Source organism: Lissotriton helveticus, chromosome 5_1 (genome assembly GCF_964261635.1).
Source record: "Lissotriton helveticus chromosome 5_1, aLisHel1.1, whole genome shotgun sequence".
In the NCBI taxonomy this organism is placed as follows: domain Eukaryota; kingdom Metazoa; phylum Chordata; class Amphibia; order Caudata; family Salamandridae; genus Lissotriton; species Lissotriton helveticus.
Window position 1 is genome coordinate 300346789 of NC_136065.1, and position 14845 is coordinate 300361633.

The 14845-nt window shown below is 46.4% G+C and overlaps 1 protein-coding gene across 4 annotated transcripts in view; it reads right to left on the reverse strand.

Annotated features, from left to right (window-relative positions):
- UBE4B (ubiquitination factor E4B) overlaps nt 1–14845 on the reverse strand; it is a 1139522-nt gene that overhangs the window by 801725 nt on the left and 322952 nt on the right. For all 4 annotated transcript variants that reach the window (XM_078642268.1, XM_078642270.1, XM_078642267.1 and 1 more), the window contains 2 exons: nt 5317–5431; nt 4436–4519 (listed from right to left, as the gene is read on the reverse strand). In XM_078642268.1, coding sequence (XP_078498394.1) covers nt 4436–4519; nt 5317–5431 — 199 coding nt within the window. The remainder of the gene's footprint in view (nt 1–4435; nt 4520–5316; nt 5432–14845) is intronic.

The following is a 14845-nucleotide window of genomic DNA, read 5'->3' on the forward strand; positions in this document are numbered from 1 at the left end:
GCAAAAAAAGTGCTGCAGCCCTCAGGGTTCTTCTCTGGTCACCATGCCCTGGGTACCATCTACTAGGGGCTGGCAGGTGGCCAGAGATGCCAATTGGGTTTTGTTTCAGTACAGTTTTAGGGAAGGAACACAGGCTCTGGGTAACTGGTTGGCAGGAGCCCAGGGCACAGTAAAAGCACATAAGCAATATGGGGGCATACCAATGCAAGAAAGATGGAACTTTCTCACAGAGCATCATCGACGTGCTTGCCAAATAGCGTGTCCACGCCGTAAGCCATGTATAATATTTTGGACTGAACCTCAGGGATAAATGAGGTTGCCTTTAGCCACACTTGGCGCCTTAAGACAGCTGCACCGGCTAACTGACGGAAGCCTGTGGAGGTGATGTCCATGGCACAGTATATAATTTCAGACAATGTTTGCTCGATTTCCAACAAGATCTTTGTTGCTTCCGTCCGTCTAGCCTCAGGGATAAGGTCGATGACAGCACTGATATAAGACCACATTTGGCAGTCGTAGTGCCCTAGAATAGCGAGCAAGTTGGCTGCACGTACCATAATTACAGACATGGTTGAAACCCTCTTCCTGATGTTATCCAGACGGCGCCGCTCCTTGTCAGGTGGTGCGAAAATGGGAGTTAACAGGTTTTTAGACATCCGCTGCCCCGACTGCGAGATCACCAAGCCAGGTTTGAGGTGTCCTGTCAAGCATGATGGGAGTCCTCAGGCGCTCTGTACTTTGTTGATGAGTAAAAGGACAGCTGCAACAGTGGCCGGGTTTTACATGACCTTTACTCCCTCCCACCAAACGTGTTTAACAATCGCTCTAGAGCGTACCGGTCTTCTGGCCTGATATTTGAAATCCTAGAGGAAGCAGTCAGACTGCTTCATCGACATAGGGAGATGAAACACGGTTGTCCCACTCTCCATGAGGCTAAGGAAACCTCCGATATCTTCAGGAGGCGAATAGGCTGGTTGTGTGGAGGTGGGGATGGAGTTCGAGGCACGTAGTCCTCCCTTACATCTAGAAGTGGTTGACTGTCTAGAATTTCACCCTCGTACCTCTCATCTTCAGAGGATGATCGATCATCCCTTGGTGGTACAGCTATAAGAGACGCCGGTGTCATCTTAGGTGTAGTAGAGCCAGAGCGGTATCAGGTGGTGGTGGCGCAGCAGATTGCACTTCGAGGGGCTGTGGAAACAGCCTCCTATAGCCAGAGAGCATGCCTGGAGATCCTGTGCAAAAGAAGCAGAAAGATGTGAAGTGTCCCGCTTAGCTGGAGGGTCGGAATAGTATCCTCGTGGCTTGTAGTATCTTGGAGGTGGAGGATAATTCTATTGGAAGCAATGCCCTTCCGCTTGATACTCTTCATCTCCTCCTGACACTACATTCAGCTCTGAAGGGCTGTGAGCGGGGCCAAACAGGCAGCCGTCCTCATAAGACTACTCAACGTACAGTAGATGGCTTGAAGGCAGGGTTGAGACCCTGCTAGGTAAGGTGATCTCAGGGTGGAGGGAGGTTCTGGAGATCTTAGACATTTTTATTTTCATCCACAGAGGCATCGACAGTGCTGTTGTCGGAGGTATTATCATGGTCGATGTCGTCGACGGGACCACAGTCGATAGGATCGTTGTCAAAGAGAGCGTTGTCGGACCCACTGTCGACAGCAGTGACATCGATGCAATCGTCGACTGTAACTTCATAGACTCCTCTATCTTCGAAGATATGGGAGCGCCGATGGCTGCTATAGTCATCGTCTTCGCTGTCAACTGCCTCGATGAAGAGATGGTAGTGCTGGTGATCAACGATATTGGTGTCAACGGAGAGGTCACTGTCAAGGGGTTTTGAACCGAATTTATGGCTCAGATGGGTCAGTGAAGGAGGCATGAGGGTGGTCTCTGTCCCTGGCAGGAGTCGTCTATGAGCCAGGTAAAGAGGTCTCTAAGGAGAAATGTTTGTTTACTCCTTTTTCTTGGAGCTGTGAGGTTGGTGGGAGGTCTTGAAAGATTTATTGGGCTTCTCTGAAGCTCCTTCAAGAGATCTAGCCCTCTTCCGAGACCTGGCAGAGAATCACTGTTCTCCTTAGAGGATGTCTTCAGATTCTTGGGATTTTGAAGCCACAGGAGTAGCCTCCCTTCCCTGTCCCTCAGTGTTTTTGAGGAGAAAGCGCGGCAAATCTTGCACACCTTTACCTAAAAGTAAAGGCTGTCCTTATGTGGATCATCCACATGAATTCTCTCCTTCCCACAGGTCTTGCAGGGATGGAAAAGGTATTTAATGTCAGACATAATAGAAATATCCAGATGAATAAAGCTTTCCAAATGAGAACATTGAGCAGAGCTCCAGGAGACTCCCTTCACACACGACATGCTGTGAAAATCTGAGGGACTCATCCTCTCTTTGGAGTATTTTTGTGGGTGCTAGCAGCAGACTGGCTTTAGTTGAAGTTTGGTCCTTTTTTAAAAAGGACATAGATAGGTTGATAAACGGACTGCCAAGGGCCATTATAGCCCTGATAGTTAAATCAAACTGCTCGATTATGGTACCGTGGGACTGATTCATGCATGTGAATCTATGAAAGATATCTCAATACTGGAAAACAGGATACCAAGACAGTTCTTGTGTATTCACTATCAGGCCGCTGATTAATCCTGCTTTTGTATTACCAGACTTCTGCCTCTGGGTTTAGCTTAAGTACAGTGGCTGTCTCATACTGGATTTTAGTCCTAGGTGTGAGTCACACTAAAATTACAAAGGCACGCTCTCTACACACCCCCAGTCCTAAAATTCCAGCTTATGGTGGGTGGAGACTTTTGCCATCTTGAAAATGCTCAAAATGGGTAGTGTTGGCCCCAGGAACGTTTGCCCCATTTGTCAGAATGTGTTCAGAAGTCATTCCCACCCACTAGCAGGTTCCAAGCATAAATGTGGCATCTCCAGGCACTCACTTCAGAATTCTTTCAGTACATGCTAAAGATCAGAAGAGGACCTGCTCTCAGTAACCTGAAAGGAGCCCTCAAGGACAGAAAATGCCCCCTCTTGTGCCCAGGTTTTAACCCCTATTCAAGCGATAGGGATTCAATAAGCTACAGTAGACCTTTCCTGCAACTGCCTAGCTGACCAGTGGCAACTGAATCTAGAATGGATCCTGCTGTTTGGCTTTTGCTGATACACTGTCGGTCTCTGTATGCCTCCCATGAAGTGCCAGGGGGCTTTAGAATTGTACTCCTGTCCTGGAATGGGACTCAAAGGGTTAAAGTCAGAAGGTAGAATCTTTGATCAGGATGAATCGATGGAGGATCTGACCCAGGATCCATCGTAGTCAGCGTTAAATTGCACCTAGATCTAGGTCTACCACGACCATTGACATTTTGTGATTCTTAGTGCTATTCCTACTTAAATGTTTTTTTTTACATTTCGCTGTTTCCCCTTACTGGATTTTTGTTATTTTGGTGTAATTTTGTTTATTATATTTTACTCTAATTTTCAAACTCAGTTTGGTATTTTTATTGTTTTGCTTTTTGACTCTATTACTGTTTTGGGAATGCATAAATAATTTACACTCTCCCCCAAGTTAAACCCGTTAGCTCTGTGGCATAAGCATCTGAGGATTGAGCTCAGACTAATATAGTGACTTTGAGGGTTCACTTTGACAAAGGTTTTGAATATTTCTTGAAAGGGGTGGTCCTTCACTTCAAATAATTATCCATTTTCATACAGGCATCGAAAAAATAAAACCTGTATGACTTGGAGGGCTAACTAACTAACTTTACATATATGGAGAATTATCAAAAGGACTCTGCATTGCTCAGATGTCCCACGACATGCAGACACCTCCTCCGGTTGTTCCTTTCTCGCTCAGCATACAAGCTAGAGTAATACAAGCAATCAGCACTATTTAGCATTTCAATGACATTCACCTACCATTCATACATTAAATTAACATGCATACAACTCCCCCGAAAAAATGCAATCTGCAACATTTGGGGGTTCAGTTCCTATAATTAATTTTGCCCAAAACATACAGGTTAAGTGCCCCACCACACCAACCATACAATTTGTACCATAATGAGGGTTCTGCAAATGCTGCTTCACCTCTGACCTCTAGCCTTCACTCTTTTGTTCCTATTACGAGTGCAGGGTAGAGCAAAGTACCTTCTACCCGCAAATGGCACCCTTTCTGCACTTTCATTAGTCATTTCTGTCCCGCTGTGCTATCAGAAGGAAAAACAATAGTGCTGACAAACCTAAGCAGGAGAGTAAGAACGGGTTCAACACAAGCATTTCTCTTAACCTATAAATATGTACAAAATCAAATTTAATATTTAAATATTGCTCATGACTGCTTTTAGTGACTAAGACAAATAGGTCTTGATTCCAGTGTTTATCAAGGAGTATACCAAGGCCATGATAAAAAAAGCAGCTGTTGCCTTACCATCAATGGGTACTTGAAGTTGTCACTGTCGAGGGAACACTCTTTGGCTGCCTGAGCCAGGCCTTGTAATATTGGAGTAAATATCTGAGAGATAAAGCAAAGGCACAAACCCATCAGTGCAGGGGCAGCAATGAGATATCAGTACAGGAAATGCACAGAAACAGACTTGAGTAAAGGCAAGGAGAAACACTCAAGTGCATAGAGAGAAAGGAGGTAGAAAGGGAGATACATAGTAAAGCATGGAAAACAAAGGCATACCTGTGCACATGTGAGGGTTTGGCAGAGATAGAGAGAGGCACAGCAACATTGGAAGAATGAAGCACTTCAGCATGGATGGCGTGCAAACGATAAGAGGGAACTATCACTCTTGAAAGTAACAGTATTTCAAACTCTAAAAAGACTCAAATGGGATGCAATTCAGCCAGGTTCAGAGACTCAGTGGGCTAATGCATCCACTGACAGGATCTGTGTTGGGCCTTAAGACCACATGCTAACACATTAGCGGGTCTACTAAGATTTTTGATTGCCCAAGTTTGACAGAATCAGTACCACTGAGTAGGGCAACTACCGTCAGTCATAAGCAAATAGCATGAATAGACCCCCTCTGGGAAGGGTATGCTGCTGAAGTTCCCTCTATAAAGCAACACATCACGTCTCTTTATTAGGTGGTACTGCTCATTTACAGCTAGGATCTGCCCTGTCAAACTGAGACCTTCTACTTGGTACAACAAAGGGCCTTGCTACATAAATCTGAATACTGTTCCCTAAACGGGAGTGTTTCCACCGTGGAAGAGAGCCCTGCTAAATCATATTAAGAATACTCATTCCATTATTCTTTTCCTGTTCACAACTACAGCTTACTCAAGCATGTCCGACTGTACCTGTTGAAACACCTCTTCGTCCTGGTGTGTGGCTCGCATGAGTTCCTGGATGAATCCAGATGGCAGGTTCCGGCATAGCATGTAAGGTACCAAGAGCGACTGCTGTCGTACAGACCTGCACAGGGGAAAAGGAGTAGCGCACTATGGTTAGGAGAGTAAGCCTAGATAGAGGAAAAGGCTTCCAACGGTCTCGGAGCCTTTGACTGTGTGCAGCAGCATCCACCTCAGAAACAACCACAATACTTTCTAGGATGCATACAAGGCTCTGCAGAAGCCTTCAAATCGGAGTGACAATACATTCTGTCTTACAGTAAATGATTCAGACTTTTTATACCCATACCATTTGCGAATGCATCTCTACAATAATTGGGATGCCACTCACCTAACAGATATCATGCCCAATCTCATTCCTGTATTTAACTCAAGAGTCCCACCCTCTATTAAAAAGATCTTCATGCGTGAGAAATGCTTGAACTTTTAGCATAAACTGGACATCCTTAGCATGAATAACTGAAATAAATGCAGTAGACACAGGGGTATCGAAAACGTTAACAAAATTAATACTTCATTAATGCAATTATGTTTTATTTAATGTATTTTCTTTTTCAATCATTATTAAAAATAGGTTGCCTAAAGAATGTGGGCTACACAATTGAGACCATTACCCGTACAACATTACCTATTCCCTACTACAGTCAACAGATTCACAGTTGCAAAGAAATCTTCTTGTGAGACCATAACACACACTCGACATAGGGGATGCTGGGTGGATTGGTTAACTATTAATTATGACGATGCCAATGATGAAGAAGGGAAGAGAATTTACTTTTAACACTAGTTCTCAGTCATGGTTATTGCTATTAAATTCATATTGAATATCTCCAACTATGTGCTGGATGTCAGAACATAGCCAATCAGAAATCGGTTGTTAAAAAGACACGTTCTAGGAATTTCCAATTGTCACTACATGGTCCCATATTAATAACACAAATGGTTGACGGAGCTGACCGCATATTTCTCCTCTATCATGCCAGCAGTTATCAGAAATTGCCTACCTGCCCTAGACCCTTCTCCTTGCAGTCATATGTAGCCAAAGTGGTTATGAACATACAAGGAGAGTGGCCTTGTCCCAGTGAATTTATTAGATTTGATCTCGGGGCGATAGGCCTCTGGTCCCTGGAACTGTGGTTGGCAACTCCTCCAGTCCGATCTGCAAGACAGTCTCTTGTGTGTTGTATGGTGCAACTGCAGATCCTGTGGTGGCTCTTAATGATAGAGCTCCAGGAAAGTCGCTGGACCAGCAACCTGTGGGTCAGTCATAAAGGGCAAAAGAATTTAGACTTGGACAAGACTTGGCCTGCAGTATGCTGTGCACCGTGTTTTCACAGAGACCAGCAAGGAACTAAGCAGCTCTGGCACTCAAATGCAGAGCTACCGAGTTGTTGCTGTACAACTTAACTCTGGTGTGGAGTGCTGCACACACCAGAACAGATGTGGAGTAATTTATTTTTGCTATGTCAGTAAGAGCTGCATGTCTTGCTGAGCTTTGGGGACTCTGGTTGGTCAGCATGATAAACAGATGAAATAGAAAAAGAGAAAGCGGGCAACAGAGTGGTTTGACATAAAGCACTTTAATGATCCAACCGAATGAGCATAAAGACATGGGGCCACTGATGGTTATTACAACATGGAGCTACTTATGCATGTTACTATCTGGAGACACTGATTTAATGGCTGTGGCCACTGACACTAGTTAAAGCTTGGGGCTACTCAATATCACTTCAGCCTGGAGTCACTGGTGCAGGTTACTTTTTAAGGCCACTGATGCATATTAAAACCAGGGTCTGTTGCAAATTTTACTTCCTGGGGCCCTCACTGGTGTCTGAGCCACTGATATATTTACATTCTAGGGCTAATAATGGATGCTTCAGCCATGGATGCACCTTCCAGCCTAAATGCATATTATTGCATGGGGCCATCTATGCACGTTAAAGACTGCGGCTGTTCACGTATCTTAATATAATTGATATCTAATGCACAGTAATGGCTAGTAATACTGATACACATTAGCAGCAGGGACAAGAGATGCACATTACTGCTTGGAAACCCTGATGCACAACTCTGCCTGGGACCACTGATACACTTCTCTGCCTGAGACCATTGATGCATGTACTGCCTTTGACCATTGAAGCCTATATTATCAGTGGCCACTGATGCAGGGTATTGCTGTCAACATAAACTAATTAGCATTGCTGTCTGTGGCAACAGATGTTTTTTACTATCTGTGGCCAATGATTCAGGTACTGTCTCGGGCCACTGATTTAAGTACTGACTTGGACTACTGAGCCCTATAATGTCTGGGATCATTTATTTCATGGGTATTCTGGGCCTCTCATGCTAAAATGTCTGGGCCACTAATGTACATGTTATACCTTAGTCTCCAAGTGCTCTTTGTTTCCAGTTGTTGTCACTGGTTTCTATTTGGGTAGTTGGCGATGGATTTAGGCCCAGATCTCTGTACTGGGGTGAATGTATGACATTGTTCTGCATTCTGTCCATCAACTGTTGTTTTTGCATTTGTCACCCCGAGTGGGATAGGTATGCTCAGACGTGAGTCCCGTGCTCTCCATACCACTGGAGTCAAGCTATCCTGGCTGAAGACGGCTGATTGCCAGAAACCGGTCCTAGAATGCTTGATTCCGGTCCAAGGAAGACATGGCTTGGCAGTTCGGACTGGACTGTTCCCATGAGGCACAGGGTCAAGGCTGATTTGCATATGGCCATGTCTGAATTGGGGTGGTGTGGTGAGCAAAAAAACGATGGATTTAGGCCCAGATCTCTGTACTGGGGTGAATGTATGACATTGTTCTGCTTTCTGTCCATCAACTATGGGAGGCTGCCACTTATAAACTAAATACATTTATTTTAAATGGGGCAAGGGAAGAAAGTTGGATGCTGGTTTGTTTTAAAAAAAAAAAAAACATTGGAGGGTGTCCATTTTATAGTTCTGATGGGAGATATGCGAGAGTCACTCTACTGAGATGAGTGAGCTCTCATCATCTGATTATCACACACCACATGCTCTCTCCACATCATCTGAGAACACACACCACATGCTCTCTCCACATCATCTGATAACACACACCACATGCTCTCTCCACATCATCAGGTTATATTGAGCTGTTATGTTTGTACTAGTTAATTCAATGCCCATTAGATTCCCCATGTTAGTCTAATGTTCTGATGTGATACCTTTGCCTCAAATTGTAAAGCGCTCTGATATCCTTCGGGATCAAGTTCGCGCTATATAAAACTTTATAAATAAATAAATAAAACTGTTTTTGCATTTTTTCTATTTGGGTACTTGCCATTTACTATGCCATGAACTTTTCACTGTTTTCTAGCTGGGCCCTAGCCATGTTCTCTGCTGTGCAATGTATTTAGACATGCTGTGTACTTTAGTTTGAGTGCACTGTTTCAAGATCTGTTTAGCAAGTGCAAATGCTTGGAATTTCTGTTTGAACAAACAAGTGGGGATGATTCGTTAAAACCTTCAGTTTACTGCTGACCTCAAGGTTGCCAGATGTGCTTGCTTGTTTTTTATTTGTTTAGCTGCCCTGCTATCTAACTAATGGCTTGCATTCCCTGCGCCAGTCTTCTTCCACAGACAGCCTTCGAATTGACAGGAAACACTAATCTTCAAGAAGGCTCCAGATTAATACTTGCACAATATGCTGCAAATACTGCTTTCAAACTCTGTCTCTTGCTTGACTTTATCAGTCTTAAGATGCGTCTCCCATCATCATACCTTGGTTCCGAACCCTGACTCCTGTGACAAGAAAAATCTGGACAACTTAGCATGGAAGCTGCAAGCCTGTAACTCTCTTGACACTCCGTCCTTTCGGGACAGCTTCCAACATTCTTGAACCCTTGAACCTGGTCGATCATCTGGAGCCAAGGTTCTTGCATCGACTTGACTACAATCATCCATTTGCGGTTTAATGTGCAAGCAATTCTGTTTTGGTATTCCTTTTTTCTTCAAGAAAACCCTAACAATTTGAGTCTAAATAAGGACAGATAAAGATTTCTGAATCATATGAGCAGAGGCAAAAAAATATGTGCAAGGGTCAGTGCTCAAGGGCCCTTCACATGGGCTTGAATATCTTATAGTAATTCTTGGTTGGTAAGTTTCAATAAGGACTTGCACCTTGGACTGATTGTAAAGCATTCATGTATGGCTGTCTGAAATTATGGTTTTCTTGTTGCAGAGTAACTCTCCTGGCTGAAGGAGTGTGCCTTGGCACTAGAACTTGAGGGGGTCTAGCTAAGAAGGCTTAACACCCACCTGCCTTTCTTTCACAGGAGCGCTAGGTACTCGCTCTCGCAATCCCCTTCTCCCCAGTAAGTCACTGACAGTCATCTTTTCTTATACTAAGGATTAACCGCAAGAGGAATTGAGGTGAGTCACACTTGGTGTGACAATATATACTGCTTTCATTAATACATAATTTAATTAAATGCTTCCTGTGATGTGACTGGAGGCAAAGGCCACTTGATGGTAATCCCAGTGTGGTCATGGATTAACACATTTTTATTTACACCAAAGAATTTTAAAAAAAACTTTAGAGCATGGACTTAAGAAACACAAAATGTAGGCTTGGACTTGACATGGGACAAAGTCAAGGTTCTCAGTTAATCCTATTTTAGGTGTGAGCAGTTAATCTAATCCTGCATTTTCCTTAAGAATTCTGGTACTTTTGGTTTAGCTCAGCATAGTAAAAAAGCAGAACTTCAGTAATACTAATTGAAAGACTAAAACAACGATAGATATTTAAGCACTATTTTCTTTTTCAACTCCTTCCAAACAAGTGTTGCCAGAACTGCTATAATGTCACACAAAGCACATTGAAACAGTAATCTCCCCAATAAGCAAAATGAAAATTTAGAAGAGAACACATTTTCAATTGAGATAAAACCTCTCTAAAATTATAAAAATACAAAGCTTATTTTTTTTAAAACTTTTAATAAAAACAGATAAATATATGTAAAAAAAAAACACTAACAAATTAAGAAACGGCTCTTAAAAGCGCACAGAAAACTTAAATTGGTTCTGAGGTGTACAGCTTCCACAGAGGAATACCTCTGTGGGAAGCTGTGCACTGTTATTTTTAGGATGATAGAGCAGCTAGACCCTTGAAGGCTCTGAAAAGCAAACCAGCTCTTGACTCCCGCAAGTTCAGTGTCTGTGTTTGGGGTGAGCCAGTCCCCATCTTGTGCCATTCGGGGAGGCAGCGTGTCGCTTGCGGGATTCCTTCACTTCAGAGTGGCAGCTATCGCTCTCTACCATTGTAGCAGAGAACTCTACTACTTGTCCCTGATTGGGCTCTTTTGGGACAGAAAAGTCCCTTGCATGGTAACAGACGTGCATACCTGCCCTGAGTGCCCCAGCTGCAACGATATCTGGATCCCTGGAGCTGATTTTTTTAAGTCAGGGGTGAACACGCATCATGCATGTGAGCCATGACATAAGCCTACCTCACGGATTGCTGTCTTGTTGAACCAGGAAAGGCACCCAAAGCGCTAACCTCATGGTAGTAAAAGGCTACTGCGTTTACTAGGAGTTAAGTAGCAAAAGTGTGGTGGTGGTAGCCTATAGAGGGGTGATCAGTAGGAGTGAATAGGCCTTTTTACTGTTCCACTGGAGTGAAGCCTTAAGGCACAGTCATGTAAAGTTCTGCTGCTGTGTGCTTAACTTATGATTGGCTTACTTCAAGTTAGTATGTAGCGCTGTGAGGCTGCATGCATGTGCCGGGTGTTGTGTGCCTGTCCGTGGAATACTATATGGAAGTTTCTGGGTTCCACCTGGGAGACTCCGGGATGATTGGAGGGGTATGAGGAAGGATTAGTTTCTTCCAGGGGTATACTCAAAGTAAAAAGCACTGAATAGTCCGGCCCTTGCTCGGGGACCCCGGAGCATATAAAAATATACATAAATATTAATGTATGTTTAACCCAAATCTAGTACATAGTACAGTGAAACGAACTGAATATGCTACTTACCAGTATGCATCTGTTCTTGGCATGTAGGGCTGCTGAGATTCATATCTATAGCATAGATCGCCGCCTAGTGTTGGATCCGGATGATTGCACATTGTTGTCCTGGAAGAGTCTTCGAAGTATCACGAGATAGGTGGCTCCTCCCCTGGACTACAGTGCGCATGGGCATCGACTCCATGCCCAGATTGTTTTTTTCCGCCATTGGGTTCGGATGTGTATTCGACATCTCCAGTTCGGAATCGATATAGACTTTTCTTAAGGCCCGAAGACCTTATCCTATACCGTCGGTATTGTTTGCGTTCGGTCCCAGCTTTGTTCCGGCTCAGTTCCCGAGTCGAACGTCCGGAGGAGTCGCGTGGCTCTTCGGTACTCGGGGCCCAGTCGACGCAGCAAGACTTTCGACGACATCATAGAACGGAGTCCGTTCAAGAAATGTCCCTTGTGCGGATCCAAGTACCCACACATCGACGTCCACCCTGTGTGCAACAAGTGCCTGTCGCCGGACCACGATGAAGCCAACTGTATGGCTTGTTCCAGGTTTCGATCGAAGAAGACGATTCGACTTCGGCGCGTGGCGCGCCAGGAGGCCCGGCAGTCGGCCCCGGCACCGGTGGACATCTTCGACAGAGGAGAAGCAGACGAGCAAGAAGTTCATCTGCAAGTTTCCCCACCGGCGGAGGAGATCGACTACGGATACGCCGCGGACGTCGAGGTGGTCGAGGCAGGGGAAGTCGTCGACGAGGTAGGAGACGACAATGAGGCCTACGGGGCCACGAAAGATAGCTCGTGTGAAGAGCTAAGCCCCGAACGAACAATTACTACGGCTCCGGTCGAGGGATCGCCAGGCAGCCTTACCCAAGACCTTCCACCCAGATCCACGGCCTCGCCTACGGGCCCGGCTACGGACACTTATGCGGAGCCGATGTTGGTCAAAACTAAACCGAAACCGAAACCTTCGGTGTCGACGAAAGCGAAAGTAGTTGAGACGCCGTCGAAAGAGAAGACGTCTGTCCCTCCGGCCGCCTCCTCGTCTTCGGACACGTCGGGGCAGCCGAAGCCGAAGAAGGGTGTCGACCCGAGGAAGTCGACCAAGGGCGCCGATCCAAAGTCGGTCAAGGGCGCCGAGTCACAGTCGGTCAAGGCCGTCGACCCGAAATCGGCAAAGGGCGTCGAACCGAAGACTGGGGCCCCGCACCCCGTAGTCAAAGCCACCGGCTCGAAACCGTCAACGCAGAAGGCCGTCGGCACGGAAGGAGGACACAGCGCGCCGAAAAAGGCTGATCCTGTACCGGATAAAAATAAGGCATCGACGCTCGAGTCTTCACTCGCTGGTGGACCGAAGACGTCTGTCGGATCCACGAAACCGTCCGCTTCCTTTACGAAGCAGGTGTCGGATTCTCTTCAACGCATCAGGAACAAGGCTTCCGCGTCCGCACCGAAGGATGCTTCCACTGCGAACCCAGCTGTCACGACGCCAAAGTCTTCGACGCCACTCCTGTTTACGTTGCCGCCAAAGGTAGCACCAAAGGCCTTCGCACCACGGTCGGTCACCGAAGCGCCCGTACCTGTGTCTGCGGCGCCGAAGCCTTCTCAGCTGCTTGGGAGCTTGAAACCTCGACAACCCTCGGTGGAGGAGCAGTCGGTACACTATATCGACGCCCACACCGGGAAACTCACCCTCTACAAAAGGAAGATCACGGCAACCCAGCCTTTGGAGTCCTACACGATTCCTTTGAAGCGCAAGAAGCCTGCTGCGGAATCCCCAGTTCTGGCGGAGCCTCTTACTCCACGGACTCCACGAGTGGCTACACCCTCACCCACTCATTCGGATGTGGAGGGTGGAGATGGTGATGACGAGGAGTATGGCTTTCCGACCAACACTGACCCTGAGGATCGCCACGACTCATGGACAGATGCAGGTGACCCAGGGGATCAGCAAACTGCCCAGGACCCTCAGGTGTACGCTGTCAAGACCTCTCCTACTGAGGATTCGGCTGCATTTAATGCTCTAATTGAGAGGGCGGCTAAAAACCACGACGTGGACCTCCACACTGACCCTATCGAAGTGGACTTCCTTTTTGATACCTTTTCCACTGCAGAAAAGACTGTCAAGACTCTCCCCATGCTGAAAGGGGTTCTCAAACATGCTGCAGACATTTTTAAGGACCCCACACGGGCCAGGGTGGTCAACCCTAGGATTGAGGAAAAAATATAGGCCGGCACCTGGCGACCCCACCTACATCAGAGGCCAGTTGCCATTGGACTCTCTGGTCGTTTCTAATGCCCGGAAGAGGGCGAACTCGCAAACCACTGGTGATGCTCCTCCCCCAGACAAGGAATCTAGAGTGCTGGAGGCATCAGGGAAGAGGGTGGCGGCTCAAGTGGCCAATATCTGGCGTATCTCTAACACTCAGGCGCTCCTGGCCAGATATGACAGGGCGCACTATGACACACTAGAGACCCTGTTACAACATCTTCCAGATCAGTATAAAGAGGCAGCTGAGATGCTTATTCAGGAAGGGAAGCTTATCTCCAACGCTTCAATTAAGTGTGCACTGGACGTGGCGGACACCGCGGCCAGAGCCATTAACACCAGTGGCATCTTGAGACGTCAGGCCTGGCTCAGAATCTCCGGTTTCAAGCCAGAGATGCAAACTACCATCCTCAATCAGCCAGTAAACCCAGACAGGTTATTTGGTCCTGAGGTGGATACCGCCTTGGAAAAGATAAAAAAGGATACCGAAACTGCAAAATCCATGGGGGCTCTCCAGTCCCGGCAGTTTCGGGGAAGCACTTTTCGTCGCTCAAGCAATAGAGGTGTTTCCAGAGGCCAGATGTCCCAGCAAACGCAATACAATAAAGGTGGGCCGCAGTCCTCTTACACCAAGCAGAGTAGAGGCGGCTATCGGGGCAACAGCACCAAGGGCAGAGGTTGTGGAAACAACAACTCCCGCTCCTCCGCCACCAGTAAACAGGGACGCCCTGTCACTGCCCCCCGACCATACTACACCTGTCGGGGGAGACTCCAGCAGTTCCTGCCCGTCTGGAAATCCATCACCGCGGACAGGTGGGTCAGGAAACTTATCCAGTTCGGTTATTGTCTGGAGTTAACATCCACTCCACCCAACATGCCACCAAAACATCGTCCTATGTCCACAGAGCACTTGCACTTATTGCAGCAGGAGGTACTAGTCATGCTGCAAAAAGGGGCAAATCGAGCTTGTGCCGTTGGAGGAAGAAGGCACGGGGGTGTACTCCCTGTACTTCTTAATCCCAAAAAAGGACGGATCCCTCAAACCCATACTGGACCTCAGACCCCTAAATCAGTACATTCTGTCAGAACACTTTCATATGCTCACACTGCAGCAGGTTCTCCCGTTGCTCAATCAGGGAGACTTCCTCGCATCCTTGGATCTCAAGGTTGCCTATTTCCACATTCCACTACATCCATCACACAGGAAATACCTCAGGT